The sequence below is a fragment of the Biomphalaria glabrata genome, chromosome 10, assembly GCF_947242115.1.
Source record: "Biomphalaria glabrata chromosome 10, xgBioGlab47.1, whole genome shotgun sequence".
In the NCBI taxonomy this organism is placed as follows: domain Eukaryota; kingdom Metazoa; phylum Mollusca; class Gastropoda; family Planorbidae; genus Biomphalaria; species Biomphalaria glabrata.
Window position 1 is genome coordinate 21,763,285 of NC_074720.1, and position 26,665 is coordinate 21,789,949.

At 35.1% G+C, this 26,665-nt stretch overlaps 1 protein-coding gene across 2 annotated transcripts; it reads left to right on the forward strand.

The window, feature by feature from the left end:
• The first annotated feature begins 511 nt into the window (after positions 1–511).
• LOC106063814 (uncharacterized) lies at positions 512–23,856 on the forward strand. 2 transcript variants are annotated; one of them, XM_056045382.1, is made up of 5 exons: positions 512–1,175; positions 14,893–15,095; positions 18,154–18,311; positions 18,611–18,798; positions 22,753–23,856. In XM_056045382.1, exons 1-5 carry the CDS (start codon positions 851–853, stop codon positions 22,794–22,796), a joined length of 918 nt encoding a protein of 305 aa, XP_055901357.1. In that variant the 5' UTR covers positions 512–850; the 3' UTR covers positions 22,797–23,856. The 2 variants fall into 2 exon arrangements, with proteins under 2 accessions (XP_055901357.1, XP_055901358.1); XM_056045383.1 differs by having other exon boundaries at positions 18,157–18,311; positions 22,753–23,854.
• Positions 23,857–26,665: the final 2,809 nt, after the last annotated feature.

The following is a 26,665-nucleotide window of genomic DNA, read 5'->3' on the forward strand; positions in this document are numbered from 1 at the left end:
AACCTCTCAGATACTCCCTCCCACATGTGTTCACAACAAGATTGGGTCATGCTGTAACTTGATGCTATACAAAAGCAATTTAAATAACCCTCTAATTAGTCATAAATAACCCTCTAATTAGTCATAAATAACCCTCTAATTAGTCATAAATAACCCTCTAATTAGTCATAAATAACCCTCTAATTAGTCATAAATAATTCTTGCGCCCCCCCCCCACCAAAAAAAAAATGCATTCCAATTTAGGCACTATCATTGTGCATTCCCTGCTATCTATAGAAACTAGTTACTCGTCTGAGAATGGCTTTTCTGGTCTCCCCTGATTCCATCACTGAAAATCAACGAGTTATGTCACTTGTGTGTTCTCACCAGTAACTGTTCAACGCAGCAAACATTTTCTACGGCAGCGGGTTTTCAAAATGTCAATGATCCGTGCAGTCTCCTGGCTGTCAAGTGCTGTTAGATGTCGGGAGAGAAAACCCGCACTTTTGAATCATTGCCATTACTAGAAAGCCCGCCACTCTATAAACGATCAGTCACTCGATAAAACTGTTGCCAGAGTCGTTAACTAGCCGTAAAGAAAAAATAAAAACATTTTGTTGTCACGGCATATTGACAGCTGTAAGTTGTTAGGCCTTGATACATACACTACTTGAAGACTTCACTCTTCTAGAACATGAACAAACGTCGGGGACCCGAGCTAGAAATTCTGGTGCACTAGAATGTCCTGATGTTTATCCACTATCATTCTGAGGTAAAATCTGTCAACAGGACATTTCTTTGTATAAGGAACCTCTATACTCTACTTAAGATCGCTGCAGCGTGTTCCCATTCATAGCCTTAGCTATCCACTATGCATTGTGTACATTTAATGATTTTCTTTGTAATGCTATGTTTGAGATTCTCTTTTGGGATGTTAACACAGACATTCTTTAAGAGATTAGACAACGTTCTGTTCACAAACACTACCACAACGGAATTGTGCTGGCGAAACAGATGCAGTGATAGCTTTCTGTCATGTAGTCTAGCCTGCAACAGTGACCCCACCTGTAGCAGCTACAACTATAACTCTTCTCTTCAAACATGCACGAAAAATGTTGGTGATATCTACACATTTGGAGGTGGAACTCTTCAGTCGTCGGTTGCGATACAGTATGTGGGCAAGATTCAAAGTGACGGTAAGTAGATCCAGTTTCAGTTGTTTTTTTCTCGTCATGGTCACATTTACAAATTATCTTATCTTATAAAATACAGACGTTACTTCAAAAAAAAAAAAAAGATGATGATGATTACGTCCTACGCGTGTCCCTTGGTCGATTTAGTCATGCACGTTAATCAATAACTTAAACTGTGCCAAGTCCTTGTTTTTTCTGGCTGATTCAGGCAACCCATGTCATGCTCTAATAGCAAATTGAATCCTTTATTTTATGATTTTTCATTATCCTTTCGAGCTGAAATTTCACACTTAAACTTGTGCTTTGAAACAACACAGTATTAAAACGCAAAATACCTAGGTGTTGTTCTGTTGTCACAGATTAATAATAAATTACTGTAGACGTTTCTAATTAATAATGATAATAACGAGAATGTCTTTATCAAGGTAGACATATATAACTAACTTTTATTTCCGTCCGATCCTTTGCTTTCGCACAAAACATTAACAACAAACAATGACGTAATATCATATACTATTAGCACATCCTTCCTTTTGAAGCTATTATCACATCCTTCCTTTTAAAGTTCTTAAGACTTATATTTACAAGGAATTTTGACAACTCGACCACTTCTGGTTGTCTTGACCGGCACAGCAAGTTCTCTAGATGTTGGTTTATAATTGTCTGTTTCTGTTGTTCTAACAGTTTGCTGTTCATTGTCTTCGTCGGTGTCATAGTACCCAGAGATGTCTTCTTCGTAGCTCTTGTTTAAAAACCGTTGATTTCGTCTGTATGTTTTCCCATCATTTGTCTTTATGATGTAAGATCTGGGTGATGGATGTTTCTTAATGACGACTGCTTTCTGCCATGTTTGTCCTAGACGAACTCTCACCTTCTCCCCGACAGAGTAGTCTTTAGGTAACCTTGCTTTTGCATCGTACCTCACTTTGCTTTTCCTCTGTCGTTCGTTGAGTAATGTCTCTGCATTTTCAGCTACCCATGGTTTCAATAGTTTGGGATCAGTTGGAATGATGTCCATGAGTCTTCTACTCATCAGCAGTTGTGATGGCGAATAAAGCAGTCCGCTTATCGGAGTATTTCTATACTCGAGCATAGCGAGATATGGATCTTTCCCACGTTTGTATGCTTTGTTGAATATCTGCTTTACGATACCAACATACACCTCACTTTGTCCATTTGATTGAGGGTATCTGGGACTTGATGTTGTTATCTTGAAACCCCATTCAGAAGCAAACTCTCTATATTGATAGCTATTGAATGACATATTGTCGCTCACTATTTCTTCTGGTATGCCATGTCTAGCAAAAATACCTTTCATTGCCCTGATAACACATTCTGCTGTTTTGTTCTCTAGTCGTTTTATTTCAGGATATTTGGAGAAATAGTCCACAACTAGCAAATAGTCATTGTTTCGCCATTCAAACAAATCTGTCGCAACCTTTTTCCATGGTCTGTCTGGTACAGCATGAGGTAGCAATTTTTCCTTCACATTATTTCTTTTGATCGTTGCACATGTTGCGCATTTCATTCTTGTCGAAACAATATCTTTGGACAATCCTGGCCAAAACACACTCTGTTTTGCCTTCGATCTGGTTTTCTCAAGACCAAAATGACCTATGTGCAACTTGTCGAGAATTTCATTTCTCATACTTGAAGTAATTATAATTCTGTTCTCATAAAACAATATTCCATTCTCTTTATGAATACTGTCTTTAAATGACCAATACACTTTCACTGTTTCATGAACTTGAGTTTTTATCTTTGGCCAACTTTCTCTGACATAATTGATTACAAGTTTTAATTTAGCATCAGATTCAGTTTTCCTTCTAATTTCAATAATCTTCTGATCACTTCCCGGAAACTGTGCTGTTGCGCTATGAATTCTCATAACCATGTCATCATTTGAATTGTATTGTTCTTGACCATTGATGTACGGACGCGATAATGTATCAGTTATTTGCATTTTTGACCCTGGAATGTAAGTTACTGTTAATTGATATCTCAACAGTCTTAACATCATCAACTGAAGTCTTGGTGAAATCTTGCGTAAAGGCTTCGTCACAATAGTTTGCAAAGGTTTGTGATCTGATTGTACAGTCACAGTTCTTCCAAAAATATAATGGGGAAAATGTTCAGCTGCAAACACTATAGCTAACATTTTTAGCGGCCCCCGTAAGGGGAAAAAGCCGCTATTAGGTTTGTGCAAAATGTCCGTCTGTCCGTCTGTCGGTCTGTCCGTCCGTCCGTCTGTCTGTCTGTCCGTCTGTCACACTCAGATCTCGAAAACTAGAAGAGATATGAAAAATATTATTTCATCATTAAATGCGGCTTCAAAAGTTTAGGTGCAACGGCTACTTTTGGTTTTCTAAAAGCAAACCGTTTAATTTATACAATTAATTATGCAAGCGATTTTTTCATAAAAATACACCAATTCTAAAACAATTACGTAAATGTAAGGGAAGCAATGTTACAATATGCTAACAAAGATGGACAATTTTTGTGTATTTTCAGTATCACTAAGTCAAATATATTTTTAAAATGTACAGGAAATGTTTACAACAAATATAAATAATAGTTAAAGATGTTTTTTCTGGTCAACTAGTTGCTAAAATTAAAAGAAAACATTTCTATTTGTTTATAAAGGCTAATAATGCACTTTGTATGTAAATATCACGCACATTTTTTTAAATGGACTTTTTATGCAGCGATTTTCGTGCAGTAGCGTAACGTCGCAATATGACCAGGTGTTAAACCAATTCCTTAAACTTTTTTAAAAAATCAGATTTTATTTATTTTTTGCTTAGTGCCCCCATCTGAATAAAAGAAGATTATTTTTGTGCGTTTTGTCTGTTGGTCGGTCTGTCCGTCACGATTAGATTAAAAAAACTAGAACTCTAAAAGCTATTGAAAATCTGATTTACCCTTTAATGTTCCTCCCATAACATCTCAATAGTTTTAAGTATCTAAAAAAATTGATTGTTCCGGATTTTTTTGTGCAAAACTAATCAACCCAAACAAATGTTTGTTTGCTCTTCTAATTTATATTACATTCCATTTCCATGCATAAACGTTGCAAAAACACATTATCAATAATATGTTGTTCCGTTTTTTATGTAAATAACATATTAATGCTAAATTAAAATCTCTATACTGACTTATATTTCATTAAGTGTAAAAATGTTCCGGATATTGTTTTATAAAACATGAATTATGCCTAATGATTGTTTGAAATCGCATAATTTACTAATATTACACTTATATTATTTGACAATGCGTCACTATAATTTGGTTATCAATATCAAATTGTTCCGTATTTTCATCTTTAAACAAATTTTAAAAATATCGACAATAGGTTGTTCAGGGCTTAAAAAAAGTAATTTACTAGAATTGATTACTGAAAATTACTTTTTAGACATTTAATTTTCTTGCTGAAACATAACATAGAAGTTTTTTAATCGATAAAGAAAGTTCCGGATTTTGTTTCTTACAAATCGTCGCCAGAAATTTCCGAATTTATTTAAAAATCTACTAACGCCAAATAATTGTTTGAACTCACTCTTCTAATTAATAAAAAAATAATCTTCTCATTTACGAAATAATGTTTTTACGGATTTTTATGAAAAATATTTTAACTCACTACTCTCTTACAGTACATTTAACTTTCTACCTAAAACATTAAAAAATCTAATTATCGTTAATATTATGTTCCGATTTTTAAGGAAAACAGAATCCAAACACCAAAGTAAGGTATGAAAATCTCTCCACATGGCTGTAGTACATCTAATTTTTATACGAGACCATCCAAAAAATTTAATTAACGGTATTACATTTATCTGAAATTCTCTTTTTCTTTTACTATTTATACAAACATCCGGAACAATCTATTATATAAACTTTTCAATTGTGTTCATACCTAAAAATTATTGCGATGTTTTGAAACGTAAAATAAAGGTTAATCAATTTTTAATAACTTTTAGTTGTTTTTTTTTAATATCTAGATGACGGACAGACCGACTGACAGATAAAACGCAAAAACAATGCGGCTTTGATCCTCTTTAAATAAATTCTATTAGAACTCAGTGCACCAATGTCAATGAACCCTCGTTAAATATCTCGTGTAAATAAAGACATTTTTTTATGGTACCGGTACTAGCCTATTGTGAGGTAATGGAATTTTTTTTCTTTGACGTCATATCAATGGACTCTTTAAATGTAATGTTAAAAGAACGCACTCGGTGCACCAATGTCTATTAACCCTCGAAAAGTTTCTCGGATTAATGAAAACATATTTTAGTCTAACTTAGCCGTGTGACGTAGTGTTGTTTTTTTCCTTGACGTCATATGGAATGAATTCTTTAAATGAAATGCTAAAAGAACGCACTCGGTGCACCAAAGTCTATGAAAACTCGATAAATGGCTCGTAATGTTGAAGGCGATTTTTATTCTAGCTAGGCCGTGTGACGTAGTGGTTTTTTTTTTATCCTTTGACGTCATATGGAATGAATTCTTTAAATGAAATGCTTAAAGAACGCACTCGGTGCACCAAAGTCTATGAACACTCGATAAATGGCTCGTAATGATGAAGGCGATTTTTAGTCTAGCTAGGCCGTGTGACGTAGTGTTTTTTTTCCCTCTGACGTTATATGGAATTAATTCTTCAAATGAAATGAAAAAAGAACTCGGTATAGTAATGTTTATTAAGCCTCGTTATGTGACTCGCGTTTAAAAAAGGAATGATATCTTGATTTAGATCTAATCTAGATTTTTTAAACTAGATCTAGATTTTTATTACAGTATATCTAGATCTGGATTTATATTCTAATTAAAATTATTTTAGAGTCTAGATCTAGAATTTCTAGATCTAGTTTAGACTAAAATAGACTAGATTAAGATGTAGAATTTCAATTTCTAAACTTAAAGTGTAAAAAAAAAGTGTAGATTTTCATTTCCAAACGTTTTGATCAATATTGCAATGTTATAATATACTAAAACTAATCTACTATTTTTTATTTAATCTAAATTTAAATTTACGGCAAATGAATCTTTGAAACATTATTACTTTTGACCATCAAAATTAAATCACCTCTTGAATATTATTTGCGAATATGCAGATCCGACAGGGATCCGACTTCGACGGGGGCCGCCTCTGAGTTTGTGTAACATAAACTCTCTTTGTAATCTTGTTCCTCATAGTAAGAAGAGCGCATGTCAAAATAAAATATCTTTTAATTAAAAAATGGAAAAGGAAGAGGGGGGGGGGCTGACATTGAAGTGCTTTCTTGAAGAACATTCGAGATAATATACCGCATACACGTCTGTAATAGGTGTGATCGTCGTAGATTTATCTTTGTGTTCAGTAAGACTTCATAGAACTCTAGTAAGACATCATAGAGCTCTAGTATGACATCATAGAGCTCTAGTATGACATCATAGAGCTCTAGTATGACATCATAGAGCTCTAGTATGACATCATAGAGCTCTAGTATGACATCATAGAGCTCTAGTATGACATCATAGAACTCTTGTAGGACATTATAGAACTCTAGTATGACATCATAGAGCTCTAGTATGACATCATAGAGCTCAAGTAAGACATCATAGACTCTAGTAAGATATCATAGAGCTCTAGTATGACATCATATAGCTCTAGTAAGACATCATAGAACTCTAGTAAGACATCATAGAGCTCTAGTAAGACATCATAGAACTCTAGTAAGACATCATATAGCTCTAGTAAGACATCATAGAACTCTAATATGCCATCATAGAGCTCTAGTAAGACATCATAGAACTCTAATATGCCATCATAGAGCTCTAGTAAGACATCACAGACTCTAGTAAGACATCATAGAGCTCAAGTAAGACATCATAGAACTCTAGTAAGACATCATAGAACTCTTACTTACTTAGACTTAGGTCCTCCCGCGCCGTTCGGCGCATTGGGCGCAAGCTGTCTCCATAATGATCTGTCACTGGCAATGTCTGAAGCCTCCTCCCACCTGGTGTCCACTGTTCTGAGGTCCTCCATGAAGGTGTGTCGCCAGGTAATACGAGGACGTCCCTGTTTGCGCTTTCCTCGTTTTGGCATCCATGTTATCGCAACTCTTGGTGTTCCTAATTCATTTTGACGTAGAACATGTCCTGCAAACCTCATGCGACGCTCAGTCACAACCTCACTAAGTGTTCGACTCCCAGTTCGGCATAGGATTTCCTTGTTTGAGATCCGGTCTATGTAACTGACTCCCAAAATCCGTCTCAGCCATCTCTGTTGAGCCACATTTAGTCTTTTCTCAATTTTGACAGATGACTTCCACGTCTCACATGCATATGTAGCAGTTGGAATGACGAAGGTGTATTTTTGTCTCGAGTCCAATGGCTTGGCTAGTCCAAATAGGCTGCAGCCTTTGGAAAATGCTCCCTGCCTTTCCTATTCGACATGCTACATCATGGTAAGCATCTCCATCATTTGTTATGATGCTGCCAAGGTACGTGAACTTGTCCAGCTCTTCAAGCTTTGACTCGCCAAGTCTGATGGGGACACCCTTTGCCTTATATCCCACTCGCATAATTTTAGTCTTATCCAAGTTTATGCGGAGGCCAATTTTGGGTGCCTTTCTGTCTAGGCTCTCCGTCATTTCTTGAATGCATTTATTTGTAGCCCCGAGTAGTGCAACATCATCAGCAAAGTCCAAGTCCGTCAATCGGAGTTGTTCATGCCATGGAATACCAAAGGCAGTCTGGTTCATTGCTCTCCTCATTATGTAGTCGATGGCTAGGAGGAAAAGGAAGGGAGATAAGATGCACACCTGTCTCACACCTGTCTCGATTGTAAAAAACTCTGTTGTTCCCTCTTCTGTTTTAATGCAGCAACTAGACTGACTGTAAAGGTGTCGTAGGATCTGGACGAATTTTTCTGGGATACCGTATTCTCTAACTATTTTTCATAGTGATTCTCGGTGGACACTATCAAACGCTTTTTTGAAGTCCACAAAACTGATCGTTAGTCGTTATTGGTACTCAAGACATTGTTCTATGATATTTCGTAAAACGAAAATCTGCTCTGTACATGATCTGCCTCTTCGGAAACCTGCTTGTTCTTCTCTGAGCCTTTCATCTACAGACTGTAGTTAAAAGATCTTTGTCTAACCAATTTGTTTTTATAGTAATATTTTGTTTATCTTCTACATGTTGCCTTTGTATGACAAAGTCAGTCATCTGCATTATGTTCATAATAATCAATTGAATAAAATACTTTTTTTGTATGTTAAATTTCTATTTATTTTGCAAAATCCAATTTCATTTTTTATATTTCATTAAAATGTTATAATTTGATCGAAGTTATATTTTTATATTATTTTTAAAATAGAGTTATTGTTGTTTTTATAAACAATCTGATCTCCTGACTAAACCCAGATTGAGATTGTTGACTGTCAACAGAATGGTCGTTAATCTCCCCCTGCAGTTCAACCTTACGGCCATCAAACGATGTCTCCAGTGGGGCTACCAAGGTTATTTTACATGACAATGTGCAGCTAGTCTAGAGTTCAGAAGGAAACTTAAACTGTTCTCTCACAGAGCTCGTGGTATTAGGACCATTGGGGGTGGGCGAGTGGTGGTTACAAAAAAACAAAAAACTCGTTCAGCTGCTCCAATTTGAGACTGGATTTGAGTTATCTCCCCAATTCAGGCCATGCCGTGACCCCAGAAAAGAATTTGTTCGTGATTCCATTCCAATAACGATGTGACGTAATAAAAAATAAGATAGTCTTCTATGTCTACTTGTATTAACACAAACTCGCTGTTATTATTATTGTTATTATTAATTAATGTCTACAGTATGTTATTTATTTATCTGTCACAACAAAACATGGTGTCAGATCTAGTGTCTGATTCGATTAAAGCTTTGGTAACGGTAGTGGTTTCTAAATTGCTAAAAGTACATTTTATTTGTATCAAGTGGTGCCGTTAGTTCATTTTGTTTTAGATATAGACATAGAATCTATACGAATAATGGAATTATTCGATCCTCTTAAACCGTTGTCACTAGACGGTAATCTATCTGAAAGATGGAAAAAATGGAGACACAGAGTTTTGAACTGTTTATGGTCGCCACTGAAAGAAATAGGAAGCCCGAGCCAGTGAAGAAAGCTTTATTGTTACACCTAATCGGTGAACCCGCTCGAGACATCTACAATACTTTTCAAGTATGTGAAGATGAGACTGTAGACAAAGTAATTGACAGGTTTGAGAATCATTTTTTGCCTAAGTCCAACACTGTGTATGACAGATTTGAATTCTTCTCAAGAAATCAGAAGGACGGTGAAACGTTTGAACAGTATTAAACTGATTTGAAGAAATTGGCAAAAGAATGCAAGTTTGACAACCTTCGAGATGAACTCATCAGAGATCGATTGGTTTGTGGCATACAGTCGGATCGAGTGAGAGAGAAACTTCTGAGAGATGTAGACTTAACTTTAGAGAAGGCAGCAAGCATAATTCGTGCTGACGAGCATACACAGAACCAAATGATAGATATGAAAGGACTACATGTGGATGCTGCTAATAAATTAAATAAGACAGAAGATATAAAGCCAGTCAAAACCTCACAGGGAAAAATGGCAAAGAATCATGTCACAAGTTTCATTAGAGATTGCAGATCTTGTGGTGGATCTCATGGAAAATATAATTGCCCAGCATTCGGACAGACATGCCGAAAATGTAAAAAAAGAAATCATTTCGCTGTAAAATGTCGTTCGAAACATTTCAAGGCTGTTGATTTACTGGAAGATGAAAGTCAGGCAAGCCAAGTAAATGAGTTGTGGTTTGAGGCAATTGGTACTGACAACAATGTCAAAGTTTGGATGGTTGATGTCAATATTATGGGAAAAATAGTCAAAATGAAGATTGACACAGGAGCACAAGCTAATGTGATATCAGAGTCAACGTGGAACAATTTAGAAATTGATACTCAGTTAAAGAATTCAAATACTACCCTACGAGCATTGGGGGATGAAGCATTAGAACTGAAGGGAGTTGCATCGCTCAATTTAAAGTCGGCGAAGTAGAAGTTAAAGGTGACCTGTCATTTCATCCCCGGTCACTTCATCCCCGGTCACTTCATCCCCGGTCATTTCATCCCCGATCATTTCATCCCCGGTCACTTCATCCCCGGTCACTTCATCCCCTGGTCACTTCATCCCCCGGTCACTTCATCCCCGGTCATTTCATCCCCAATTAAATATTTTATATATAAATATGATTATGCTTTTTGACATTTTATGACTTGTTACTAATGCGTTTACAGTGTTTCCTCTTCCACTTTGTTTTCTTAATGAGAAATCTTATATTATATTGTAAATCTGGGTGTGTACTTAGCTATAGGCTTCTATTGGATGTGGGGGTTGTAATATCATAATATTATCCGGATCGAAGGCCAAGGTTTGGTGGAAGTAGTAAAAAATCATTTGAGAGATAGTGGATTACAATAATTATGACCGTGCCGCTGATAACTTAAGGCCAAGGTGTGGTGCAAGTAGAGGAAATCTTTTGAGAGATAGAAGTGCGATTACAATAATTATGACCGTGCCGCTGATAACTTATCATCAAAGACCAAGGTGTGGTGAAAGTACGACCATGTTTCACTTTATTTTATTTTTCAATCGCTCTTTCTTGAAAATGGGCGCGTCATTTTTAGCCTTGAAATAAGTTTTTTTTTTTTTTTCTAATAAAGGCTGAGTTCACCCATCCTCGTGATATCATGTCGCCTGTATAAGTTTTGCTTCAATTCCTATTAAACATTAACGTGTTACAATTTTGTCATTTAAATAAAAAATGAATACAATCATTACATGATTTTTTAAATTACTATTTATTAGATAAGAATGATCAGATGATGAAAATATCAGGAAATGAAAATACCGGGGATGAAGTGACCAGGGGATGAAATGACCGGGGATGAAGTGACCGGGGGATGAAGTGACCAGGGGATGAAATGACCAGGGGATGAAATGACCGGGGATGAAGTGACCGGGGATGAAGTGACCGGGGATGAAATGACCGGGGATGAAGTGACCGGGGATGAAGTGACCGGGGATGAAATGACCGGGAACCAAGTTAAAGATGATCTGTACATGATCAAGAAAAGTATAAATCCTATACTAGGTCTGAAGACATCTATTGCTTTAAAACTAATTGAGGCAAAGAGAAATGTCGAAGTACACGATGTCAAGCAACAAAATGAAGTTCCACAAGTGTTGATGAAAAAATATAAGCAAGTATTCGAAGGACTCGGTACATACAAAATGAAGTATCACATTAAACTGACGTCAGATGCAAAACCAGTTATTCAATGTGCGCGCAGAGTTGCACCATCACTCTATGAAGAATTGAAAAGAAAACTCACACAAATGCAACAAGATGGAGTGATCACAGAAGTTGATGAACCAACAGAATGGGTAAATAACTTGGTTATAGCAAAGAAGAAAGATAATTCTTTGAGGTTGTGTTTAGATCCCCGAGAACTGAACAAATATATAATGAGAGAAAATTTCACTATACCAACATTTGATCAAATCAATAGTTCACTGGGAGCAGCAAAAGTGTTTAGTATACTTGATCAAAAGGATGCATATTGGCAAGTGGAGTTGGATGAACCAAGCTCTTATTTATGTACATTCAATACTCCGTTTGGAAGACAGATTCTTGAGAATGCCTTTTGGTATATCCTCAGCTAGTGAAGTATTACAGAAACGTGCTTATCAAGTATTCGGAGACATCCCAGGTGTACATATCATGTCAGATGACATGCTGATTGCAGCAAAAGATGAAAAAGAACATAATCAAATTTTTGAAAATGTTCTGGAGAGAACTAGAAAGAACAATATAAAGTTTAACAAGAACAAGATACAATATAAACTTTTTGGTGTTAATTATCTCGGAAGACAAATTGGAGCAGATGGTATTCGTCCAGATTCAGCTAAAATCAAAGCAATAATGGAAATGCCAGCACCAACAGATCGAACAGAAATTTAAAGACTGCTAGGGATGCTGAACTTTCTGTCAAGTTTCATTTCAAACATGTCAACAATCACAAGTCCGTTGTGTGAATTGCTAAAGAAAGATGTATTGTGGCAGTGGAATGCAGAGCAAGAAAATGCTTTCCAACTTATACAGAAAACACTTAGTGAAGCTCCAGTTCTGCAATTGTTTAACCCTGAAAAACCAGTTACTATTCAGTGTGACGCTTCTTCTAAAGGGTTGGGAGCATGTTTAATTCAAGAAGACAAACCAGTTGCGTATACGTCAAGATCATTGACAGAAACAGAGTGCAGATATGCACAAATAGAAAAGGAAATGTTAGCTATAGTGTTTGCAGCTGAACATTTTCACCATTATATTTTTGGACGAACCGTGACTGTACAATCAGATTACAAATCTTTGCAAACTATTGTGACGAAACCTTTACACAAGATTTCACCAAGACTTCAGTTGATGATGTTAAGACTGTTGAAATATCAATTAACAATAACTTACATTCCAGGGTCAAAACTGTTAATAGCTGAGACGTTGTGTAAAGTTTCAACGTGTCCCAGAGTGAGGGTGGGAGAACAAAAATGTGTATAATTCTCTAAGATAGAAAAATCCCACATATTCAGACATATTTCTTAATATTGAAGGATCAATTTCCCTAGTTGATATCCAACAAAATAATTAATTACCAGATGTTAATTGACTAATTGATTAATTTTTTGATTCATGTCATTCAATAATGATGTAAAGTTTCAACTTGATCCGAGTGTGGATGAAAAGTGGGAGAAACAACGTGCTCAAACTGTGTACTAGGCAGACAGACAGAGTGAGTTCATATAAGCTTTGTTAAAATATGATCATATTATGACGAGAAACATTATTACTTAGATCATCAATGTTATTATCGCGACCATATTCACAATGATTAGGGCTTTGAAAATATTGATAAACTCTGGAAAAGGATTAAAAAATATTTGATAAAAAAGCAGGGAGATAACTTTTTTTACCTTTCTAAATGTAGTATGTTTGACAACTTTTGTTTACCTTTCTAAATGTAGTATGTTTGACAACTTTTGTTTACCTTTCTAAATGTAGTATGTTTGACAACTTTTGTTTACCTTTCTAAATGTAGTATGTTTGATAACTTTTGTTTACCTTTCTAAATGTAGTATGTTTGATAACTTTTGTTTACCTTTCTAAATGTAGTATGTTTGACAACTTTTGTTTACCTTTCTAAATGTAGTATGTTTGATAACTTTTGTTTACCTTTCTAAATGTAGTATGTTTGATAACTTTTGTTTACCTTTCTAAATGTAGTATGTTTGACAACTTTTGTTTACCTTTCTAAATGTAGTATGTTTGACAACTTTTGTTTACCTTTCTAAATGTAGTATGTTTGACAACTTTTGTTTACCTTTCTAAATGTAGTATGTTTGATAACTTTTGTTTACCTTTCTAAATGTAGTATGTTTGACAACTTTTGTTTACCTTTCTAAATGTAGTATGTTTGACAACTTTTGTTTACCTTTCTAAATGTAGTATGTTTGACAACTTTTGTTTACCTTTCTAAATGTAGTATGTTTGATAACTTTTGTTTACCTTTCTAAATGTAGTATGTTTGACAACTTTTGTTTACCTTTCTAAATGTAGTATGTTTGATAACTTTTGTTTACCTTTCTAAATGTAGTATGTTTGATAACTTTTGTTTACCTTTCTAAATGTAGTATGTTTGACATCTTTTGTTTACCTTTCTAAATGTAGTATGTTTGATAACTTTTGTTTACCTTTCTAAATGTAGTATGTTTGACATCTTTGTTTACCTTTCTAAATGTAGTATGTTTGACATCTTTTGTTTACCTTTCTAAATGTAGTATGTTTGATAACTTTTGTTTACCTTTCTAAATGTAGTATGTTTGACATCTCTTCAGTAAATGTCATCGGTGAAAACTTCTGAGTTGAACCACAGTTCTAATTGCACTGAAGTTAACATCTTTACATAAAGCATTGTATTGTGCTTACACTAGAGATAATCTTTATATTGAAACACTGTATTGTGCTTACAGTCAAACAAAGTTAACTTTTATATCTAAGATTAATATAGTGCTTATCACCTTCAACTGTCCCTTAGTCTGTTGGGACACCACAAAAGATTTGTCAACCGTCTTTCTCCATTCCTCTCTGTATATTGCCTTGGATAGAACCCCTTTCGACGGCAGGCCCATCCATTATTTTATATTGTCTTCCCATCGTTTTCGCTGTCTGCCTCTTCTTCGTTTTCCTTGTACTGTTTCCTGAAGGAAGGTCTTTGCAAGCCCCGAAGACCTTGTAATATGGGCATAGAGTTTTAGTTTCCATTTTTTTTACACTAGTTAACAGGTCATCGTGGGTCCAATCTCTCTAGTAACCCTGTCTCTAATCTCTTCGTTTATGATGAAATGTGATACCTAGGATCCTTCTGTAGCATCTAATTCCATTGCTAGGATCCTCCTCTCTAGCTCAGCAGTCAGCGTCCAAGACTCGCAAACATACAAGACCAGGGAGCGCATCAGTCTGACTTTGGTGTCAAGGGCTATGCCTTTGTCTATTCATAATGTTTTGAGTTTTGCTAGTGCTGCTGTGGACTGTGCCGGGCCTGTGCTGCTTCTACTTCTACTTCAACAAATGTTTGTTCAAGAAGCTTGTCTCTCCCCAGTGACGGACGGTGCTTGGATCCTTGTGTACAGAGCTCAAGCAGAGAACAACGTGTCAGCCTACGGCGTCTATAACAACAGCGGTTATGTGAGTGACAAGGACTTGAGTAGTCTCCCTTTGTCTTCTATCTCTAAAACTGGTGACGTCACTTCCTCCCATTATCGCTCAAGATGGATAAATGAGTGGCCGAGTAATATCTCTCAGGTGAGTAGAAGAGTCATTCTATTCTGTTGCATATATATATATATATATATATATATATATATATATATATATATATATATATATATATTCTGACCCTTCATGCTTTCGGAAGAAATTTATTGTACCTTTAGAATAGGATCTTACTGCAGTTAGTGAAAATACTGTAGACATCCCGCATGTTGCCATCAATCTAGGGGCTCCGCTTTAAGCTCCGGCAGCAGGGTTTTGGGCGGAGCCCTGCATCCTAGCACACTGTTTCCGGTATTTATAACAAAAAAAAATGCATATTAATTTTATTAATGGAGCCCAGCGACTGGTACAAATGTGTAACCCTTCTTGGCTACGCTCGTGAAATTTGGTCACTGTAGTTGGCTTTAGATTTTATATCAAAGAGGGAAGTTTTATAGTCAAAATTATCTGTTTGGGGATTTGAAACTAAAAAATCTCTGGAGTTGTTTTTTTTTAACTAACTCAAAACCTCCTTAGCTACACTCATAGAATTTGGTGACTGTAGTTTGCTTTAATTAGAATAATATTGAAGAGGGGGTTTTAACCTCAAAGCTAGCTGTAGAGAGGGGGTTAAACTCAAAACCATCTGGAGGGTTTTTAAACTTTAAGCCCTCGCGTGGGAGGGTTTAAACTCTTGGTTACGCTCACAGAATTTGGTGGCTGTAGTTTGCTTTAGTTAGAATATATTGAAGAGGGGGTTTTTAACCTCAAAGTTATCTGTGGGGGGTGGGGGTGGTTAAACTCAAAATCATCTGGAGGGTTTTTAAACTTTAAGCCCTCGGGAGGGGGGTTTAAGCTCTTGGCTACGCTCATAGAATTTTGTGTGTGTGTAGTTTGCTTTAATTTTACATTGAAGAGGTGGTTTTTAACTTCAAACCCCGCTGAAGGTGACTTTAAACTCAAAACCCTCTGGAGGGGTTTTAAAATCAAAATCCTCTTGAAAAAGGGGGGGGGGTAAAAACAAAACACCTCTATGCTACGCTTATAGTATCTGGTGGCTGTTGTATGCTTTAGTCTTTTATTGAAATGGGGGGTATTATAAAAAATAAATTTCGGAGGGAGGCTTAAACTCAAAATCACCTTTGGCTTCGCTCATGGAATTTGGTGACTGTCGTTTGCATTATTTTTTGTTTTATAGAAGAAGGAGGGTTATAACCTCAAAATCCCCTGAAGGGGGATTTTAAACTCAAAACCCTTTTGGCTGCGCTGGTGCAAATGATGGTTTAACATTTAAATTTCACCTAAAATAAACAAAATCAAAGCAAAAATCAGTCATAAAATTTCATTCGGGTAGGGGGGTGTTTAAATTCCCCCCCCCCCCAGCTATGCCCATGGCTCTGATAATATCTCTCAGATGAGTAGAAGTCATTCTATTCTATATCTAATAGGTGACCACTAAAGGTATGCTATATTGTAATCGGGATACCACCTCTGAGATGAGTAGTAAAATCATTCTAATGTGTAGGTCTGATAATATCTCTAAGACATGTCGATGTAAGCGAGACCTAAGGAACATTGATAACAACAGCTGGGGGAAAACGTTAGAGGCAACTATTGGAAGAGCCATAAGACTTAACAAGCTGCAAAGTAATCAAACGTAGACATTAACAATCAGCCTCTCGAAGTCAACGGCCTACCAAGGGGGAACACTCGAGACGAATTGGATAAGGAAGCTCCATGACAAGAAGAATCTCTCTCTATGGAAGTCGTGTTAGAGTTATATTTTCAAAGAACGTAAATATATAAACCCTTAACAAAACAACATGATCATCTCCAATCGCCATTGCTAGATATACTTCAGATATACTTCACATATACTTCAGAATACTTCAGATATACTTCAGCGTCGAATAGGGAAAAAAAATTATTGTGTGACTTTCTAGGTTGCCTTTATTAAATAGAAATCCATCAAATAGGTTTTCAAGTGTCCACAATACTTATTTTTACCTGTAGCCCGTTCAGTTCTTCTGGACTCTTCAGTTCTCTGGAGCGTTCCCCCCCCCCCCATTACCACAAACAACCTGACGTCTGCCCTACTTCAGAGTTATAAAATGTATTCTTTTTATGTTGTCGATGTCGTTTTCTAACCCAGATTGGAGTCTGAGCAAAGCTTGTCCATTTCCAGTTACTATAAGTTTTCTACTTTCAAAGTCATTAATGAATTAAAGAAGATCGAATCGAGTTCATTTCATCTTGTGGCAAATTATTCCAAAACCTTCTTAGATGTTTGTTTGTTTGACATGTTTAAAATCTTCCTTCAAAGTTAAAAATAATCTACTCCCTAATTCAAACCTCCCGCAGGTTGACGGACGGGGCAGCAGGCAGGGTAGTCCGAACTAGTCCAGCGCGCATAGCGCACGACGAGGCAGCCATCCAAATGTCGCTTATTTGTCAAATGTGATTGCTATAAAAGTTTGTCTAATAATGACAAACCAAGCACGTGACAAAACCTTCCTTAATGTTCCTTATGGCAAGCACGTGACAAAACCTTCCTTAATGTTCCTTATGGCAAGCACGTGACAAAACCTTCCTTAATGTTCTTTATGGCAAGCACGTGACAAAACCTTCCTTAATGTTCCTTATGGCAAGCACGTGACAAAACCTTCCTTAATGTTCCTTATGGCCTGCACGTGACAAAACCTTCCTTAATGTTCCTTATGGCCTGCACGTGACAAAACCTTCCTTAATGTTCCTTATGGCAAGCACGTGACAAAACCTTCCTTTATGTTCCTTATGGCAAGCACGTGACAAAACCTTCCTTAATGTTCCTTATGGCAAGCACGTGACAAAACCTTCCTTAATGTTCCTTATGGCAAGCACGTGACAAAACCTTCCTTAATGTTCCTTATGGCCTGCACGTGACAAAACCTTCCTTAATGTTCCTTATGGCCTGCACGTGACAAAACCTTCCTTAATGTTCCTTATGGCAAGCACGTGACAAAACCTTCTTTAATGTTCCTTATGGCAATCACGTGACAAAACCTTTCTTAATGTTCCTTATGGTTATTATAAAAGTTTAACTAAAGGTAGCCTACATTAATTATCAAAGCAGGTCAAATTTGAGCTGTACACTCAAGGTCAGACTGTTCTGACATTGCTCTTCAACGCTACGGGGAGCAATTCAACCAACTGGTTTTCACACAACAGACTGATACAGTCTCCATTTACTGACCTGACGTGGCCACCCGTCATCTTCTCATCAACAGGGTACGTGAAATGCTAGACTTAATTAACTTTATGAACAAATACATGAAAGTATTCGTTTAAAAAATAAAACGCCTCATTTTTTTCTTCCATAACTGTATAGCCAAATAATATAACTATTTTATTCCTTGTGTATTCACCAAAGATTACTATATGCTTGTATCTTATATTCATTCAAGACTACAATTTTTGGATTTACTAAAGTCTACACTATCATATTTAGGAACCTTAGCGTTAAGTGCAAATCAAGTAAATTTCAGGAGAAGTGTTGTCACTGATAGTTTTAATCTTTATTGATTTAGATATCCCAATACCAGAAGGAGATTTTGTATCACCAACGCTACCAGCTTTATAGATTGCACCCAGAAATCATGGCTTCTGGTCGAAGACACTGTGGATACCACCTGCTCATGGACATCCGGCGCCACAAAAACTTTCCCCAGGTTTCAGTACAGTAAAACTAGCACATTTACGACATTCAGCACCAAAAGTAAGTCTACCGCTCGCAAACAATCAGCTCTTCTCGGCTTGACAGACGCTTGACTTGCTGTGGAGGCGAGGAGAGACTACTTACTAGACTCGTGACGGCATTGGAGACACTGGCGGATCGGAGGAGGGGGGAGGGTCGATCGTTCTTGCTTCACTAAACCTCACTCCTCTGTGGAGGGGGAAAGAAATTTTTTTGAGAAATTATACCATTTGGTAATTAAATATACATATACTATTTATTGGTGTTTTAATCATTAGTGTATTATATCGCCCCTCCCCCATATAAAATGGAATCTTTAGTGAATGATAGAGGAGATGGTAGATGCGATCGCCACCCCCCTCCCACCAATACACATTATCACTTTGAGGGGAGGGCTGGTCTAATCGTGTGGAGAAATCACATAACCTGTGTAAATTAGTAGGGTAGTTGCTAAAATAAATAACTAGGCATATATTGCCCGCGGGTCTTTATTTGCGTATCACGGTCGATATAGTCACTGAGAGAGTTTTGTAAACAATTAAACGAAATAATAATGTTATAAGTAAAGTGAATGCGGAATGCGTGAATGTAAAAATAGTATGAATGGAGCTCTAAAAATAGCTAATCGACTTAAATGCATTTTTTCAAATAAAAACATTTGCTTAAAATTTGAAATGAATAGACTTAATTTTGTGTGTTCATGTGTTAAAGTATAAAGTAGATTTTGAGTTAGACATAGATCTAGATCTAGACTAATCTTGGATAGAGTTCATTCTGCGCGCGCGTGAAGGCTTCGCTCTGCGCATGCGTGACCTTTTTTTTAATTAGATTACGCGATTCATGAATGAAACTATTAGAATATATCTCAACACGACTTCGCAGCTTTAGCGAACGAATGTATGATAAATGCTTTAGAAAACAAATTTGAATGTTAATTTGATTAAAATATGAAAATAATGGACTTTTTGGGTAATGTCTAATGGAAGAATGTACGTCAGGATATCTAAATTTGCAGATTTAAGGAACGAATTTATGTAAAAAATGCTTTTGAAACACAAATTTGAAGCTTAATTTGATTCAATAATGAAATCAATAGACTACATTTAGTAATTTTCATGTGTCAAAGTAAAAAACTACCTCTGCAAAGTGTAGTTATTAAAATTAGATCTAGATCTAAATCCTTTCGATCTTTTCTCATGTCAACATGGTAAACATGGCCTAGATTTATAAGATTCTATACTTTCATAGGTCGGTCAACTTTTTTTTTAAGGGTCTTAAGTTTGTTTTAGGGCTACAATACATACACTACGGTCCCAGTTAGTACCCAAGGAACATTTATGCCAAGTTTTATCAAGACTGGTTTAACGGTTTTGATTTCTATTCGGCACATAGGGGGCCTACATACATACATACATACATACATACATACATACATACATACATACATACATACATACATACATACATACATACATACATACATACATACATACATACATACATACATACATACATACATACATACATACATACATACATACATACATACATACATACATACATACATACATACATACATACATACATACATACATACATACATACATACATACATACATACATACATACATACATACATACATACATACATACATACATACATACATACATACATACATACATACATACATACATACATACATACATACATACATACATACATACATACATACATACATACATACATACATACATACATACATACATACATACATACATACATACATACATACATACATACATACATACATACATACATACATACATACATACATACATACATACATACATACATACATACATACATACATACATACATACATACATACATACATACATACATACATACATACATACATACATACATACATACATACATACATACATACATACATACATACATACATACATACATACATACATACATACATACATACATACATACATACATACATACATACATACATACATACATACATACATACATACATACATACATACATACATACATACATACATACATACATACATACATACATACATACATACATACATACATACATACATACATACATACATACATACATACATACATACATACATACATACATACATACATACATACATACATACATACATACATACATACATACATACATACATACATACATACATACATACATACATACATACATACATACATACATACATACATACATACATACATACATACATACATACATACATACATACATACATACATACATACATACATACATACATACATACATACATACATACATACATACATACATACATACATACATACATACATACATACATACATACATACATACATACATACATACATACATACATACATACATACATACATACATACATACATACATACATACATACATACATACATACATACATACATACATACATACATACATACATACATACATACATACATACATACATACATACATACATACATACATACATACATACATACATACATACATACATACATACATACATACATACATACATACATACATACATACATACATACATACATACATACATACATACATACATACATACATACATACATACATACATACATACATACATACATACATACATACATACATACATACATACATACATACATACATACATACATACATACATACATACATACATACATACATACATACATACATACATACATACATACATACATACATACATACATACATACATACATACATACATACATACATACATACATACATACATACATACATACATACATACATACATACATACATACATACATACATACATACATACATACATACATACATACATACATACATACATACATACATACATACATACATACATACATACATACATACATACATACATACATACATACATACATACATACATACATACATACATACATACATACATACATACATACATACATACATACATACATACATACATACATACATACATACATACATACATACATACATACATACATACATACATACATACATACATACATACATACATACATACATACATACATACATACATACATACATACATACATACATACATACATACATACATACATACATACATACATACATACATACATACATACATACATACATACATACATACATACATACATACATACATACATACATACATACATACATACATACATACATACATACATACATACATACATACATACATACATACATACATACATACATACATACATACATACATACATACATACATACATACATACATACATACATACATACATACATACATACATACATACATACATACATACATACATACATACATACATACATACATACATACATACATACATACATACATACATACATACATACATACATACATACATACATACATACATACATACATACATACATACATACATACATACATACATACATACATACATACATACATACATACGCCTTACATTCTACTTGATAGTATAGATTGTGCATTGTTTTTAGCGACGTTAAAAGTAGGGACGTAGTCAGACAGACGAATGAAGAAGAACAAGATGGCTGGGGGGTTTAGAGACAGAAAGAGATTTACAGAAGCTGCTAAGTAAACGACGGATAGCCAGACAAGACGATCATGCCCATCTGTAAATAAATACCAGTTGAATTCTTTACCTGTCTTGATTAAGTATATTATTGTTAATTGTGATGTTCCTTGGCGCAGTAGAATAAGTGAAGTAGTGTTATAGCTAGATAACACACAACATCCACACAACATCCACACAACATCCAAACTTCCATGCTATTGTTTTGTTTGTTGTTGTTTTTTCAGCCCAGGGACTGGCCAATGTTCTTGCAGTATTCATCAAGTTCTGAGACGACCAATGACCAAATACTGGTTGAAAAAAAGAGACAACTTTGTCAAGGGAGAGAAACTTCACTACACTTGATCAAACTCCTGCTTGAATCGCTGTCTTGTAGCCAAAAGACGACGAGTAGACCGGAACCAACTTAGCAGTTCTAGTTCACAAACCTTCACTCTGTCCTGATATTAGTATCTGATAATTTAGTAGCGATTGAATTGATGTATTATTATTATTATTATTTCTACAAGTAAATGTTTCAGTGTATGTTATAGTGTATGTCTAGACATGGTATAGCTCAGTAATATAACTGCACTCTAACGGGTACATAGTTAAAGGTCAAAAGGCTCTCAATACATTGGTCATTTGTTGAAATCCAGTTTTTTCAAATTAAATATCTCAGAGAATTTGTGCAATATTTCCATTTTCATATTTTTGGACATTTTCATATATGGAGAAAATCCAGGAAGAGCAAGCTTTTTGGTGCAGCTGGTGTACAGAATATGCAAATATTGATTGGCTAAATATGTTCATAAACGTTAAAAATATGTTTGTTTCACTTTTCAACACTGTAGAATCGAATTTTTATCTCTCTCTCTCTCTCTCTTTTTTTTTTAGCAGATAATTTTTATAATTGAATTGGCAACAGGCTAACATGGATCTTTCAGCATATCTTTGAATGTTTTTGACATTGTTTATTGTCTATTTATTTCAAAATCTTACCCGATCTTCATTTTTTTAGTTTGAGTTTCTTTTTTTTTTTAGGCTCCATTATATAGCCATCACATTTGTTCATATCGCTTTATCTTCTTTTTATCTCAGACTAAATTTTATTGCTGAATGAATGTGATAAATTTCAGTATTAAAATTTGCAATATTAACTGCTTATTATTTATCTCATTTTACTTCTAAGACTAGCCACGCCCATATAAGATCTACAATTAGGACGAACTATTCTCCAAGAAAGCTGGAAACTTCATACATCAAATTAGTTTTGTTGTGATCTAAATGTTTTAGACTGTAGTTTTTCAAATAAAACGAATTATGGGCCGTCCAGATCTTCACCTAAAATATTTTGCGCTCATTCAGTGGTGCCTTACCAGTTTCGACCTTAGGGACATTGAAGTTTCAGACACTTCCGGAGGCGCATCACTGACAAAGAAAGTATTAGACTAACGAAACCGATTTTCTGCGGCGCAAGTTTCGAGGCATTGGATAGCAGCGAATGAAGGGCAAGATAAGGCCCGCAGGCTGTAATTTGCAACATTTGAAAAGGATTTGTCAGCTTTCATGTCAGCTGTAGAAAATAAAATGTGAACAACTGAAACCATTTCTTTTCTTTACGAACAGATTTAAAAACAACAACAACAACTATCCTTTCATTATATGAATTCACACAATTAATTGAAACTTTACTTTAATGATTCTCATATTTGTACTTCTATTATTTCTATACAAGGAAAACACTAAACCTTCATATAATGCCTGCAATTAGCATTTTGCCGGTAATAATGTTCTTCTATTTCTACTATATACAAGCCAATTCTCCCACTTGCGGCGGACGATAAAATATGAAAATTTAATCTGCTATTACAAACTTAAACCTTGAAAAACTAAGCCACTTTCCATATAGAAACTGCAGTTGTTAAATTTAAACGATTCTTCTACATAAAGCCTTTTATTCTAAATAAACAATTTTTAAACCTTAAAAACCTTTAAAGTTTGAGTGTGTGTGTTTTTTTTGGGGGGGGGGGTGGGGGCGATGTATAATGCGGTTTGTGGAGATGGGTAATTCTAAATATGGTGCGTCTCTAGATCCAGATGACAAAATATAAACAAGGTTACAAAGACAGTTTGTGTGGAAACAAACTCAAAATCGGTCCCGGAAGTGGTCCACCCAGGTTGGTAAAAAGGCAGGTATCAATAGTTTCAGAAAGAACATGAGAATTAAATTCTATCAAAGACTAATGACAGAGAAGAATGGAGAAAGAAGGTTGACATATCTTGTGTGGTGCCCCAGCAGTTCAGCAGACCAAAGGATAGGTGAATGTGAAGTTAAATGCGAACCTGGCCTAACTGATGTCTTATAATTAATATCTAATTGATCTAATTGTTTTGTAATGGACCAATCTCTTATTCAAATCCTCAAAAAAAAAAAGAAAAAAATTTCCATAAAAAAAAAAATTTCCTTTAGTTAAGTGTTTTATAGCCGTAGACTTGCTATGCAGTTCACGCGATAATATGAAAACCTACTTATTAATTGTTGTTTTAAATTATTTCCAACTTATATGCATACTAAATAAATATTTTTTTTCTTAAAAAAAAATAAACATTATTTTCGTGTAAATGTAGTAGTAAATAAGACTGAACTTACATAACGTAGCAAAAAAAAAAAATTTAAACAAAAAGTCTAAAACCATTTGCATAAATGTGTTAAAGTATGGTATATGTAATAATATGACCTACTCAAGAGCCAACCGCGTCTGTTACTATTAATAGTGAATAGTTGTAAAAGTGGTGTATTTTTATGAGAAAACTGCTTGCATAAGTGATTTAAAAAATTAGATTTTTCGCTTTTAGAAAAGAAAAAAAGTAGCCGTTGCATCAGAACTTTAAATGGATTAAAATATTAGGATGTCAGATTTTCACTATCTTTTCTAGTTTACGAGATCTAAACGGGACGGACGGACGGACAGACATTTCACACAAAAGTAATAGCGTCTTTTCCCTTTCGGAGGCCTCTAAAAATGTGTAAAGAGTGGACTAAATTACGAATAGTGATATTTTTTCTTTCAAACTGTAAAAAACTTTGTGCACTGCGGGGGGTGGGGGACATTATTATATGCTAGGACGCAACGGATGAATCAAAGAAGGGTGTTCTTTGTTTTAAACCTTGCTTTACTGACCTTTCAATTGAGGAATGCAAAAAAAAAGTGAGGCAGCCTAAAAGTTCGTGGTATGAGGGCTTTCTATTGTAAGATGCCAACAAAGTTATGCTATGACTCTACAAGGGCCAAAAAGTGTGTTGTTGGGGGAGATGCGTTTTATTTTAACAGTAGCGTGTTTATTATGTGTGTGTGTGTGTGGCGTTAGAATGTATGCAGAATAGAAGGCTACAACTGATAGTATGTGTGCATGCTCAATACTAGGGTGTTTCAACCGTAGCGCAGCACGGGTATGTGCTCATCTGTGTGTGTTCAAAGAAAGAAAAACAAAAAAAAAACACTATGAAAATTTCTGGCTACAACAAAGGCTACACCTATTGTCGTCAATGGCTTCGGTTGTCATGTTTACATTTAGAGGCTACACCTATTGTCGTCAATGGCTTCGGTTGTCATGTTTACATTTAGAGGCTACACCTATTGTCGTCAATGGCTTCGGTTGTCATGTTTACATTTAGAGGTTACACCAGTATATTGTCGTCAATGGCTTCGGTTGTCATGTTTACATTTAGAGGCTACACCTATTGTCGTCAATGGCTTCGGTTGTCATGTTTACATTTAGAGGCTACACCTATTGTCGTCAATGGCTTCGGTTGTCATGTTTACATTTAGAGGCTACACCTATTGTCGTCAATGGCTTCGGTTGTCATGTTTACATTTAGAGGTTACACCAGTCTATTGTCGTCAATGGCTTCGGTTGTCATGTTTACATTTAGAGGTTACACCAGTCTATTGTCGTCAATGGCTTCGGTTGTCATGTTTACATTTAGAGGCTACACCTATTGTCGTCAATGGCTTCGGTTGTCATGTTTACATTTAGAGGTTACACCAGTCTATTGTCGTCAATGGCTTCGGTTGTCATGTTTACATTTAGAGGTTACACCAGTCTATTGTCGTCAATGGCTTCGGTTGTCATGTTTACATTTAGAGGTTACACCAG

Bases quoted from the DNA above. Each gene is read 5' to 3' on its own strand.
- LOC106063814 (XM_056045382.1), top strand. From the start codon at position 851: ATGCATTGTGTACATTTAATGATTTTCTTTGTAATGCTATGTTTGAGA. The intron at 1,176-14,892 runs GTAAGTAGATCC...GTCTCTCCCCAG, and splicing joins GGGCAAGATTCAAAGTGACG to TGACGGACGGTGCTTGGATC. The intron at 15,096-18,153 runs GTGAGTAGAAGA...TAATTATCAAAG, and splicing joins GGCCGAGTAATATCTCTCAG to CAGGTCAAATTTGAGCTGTA.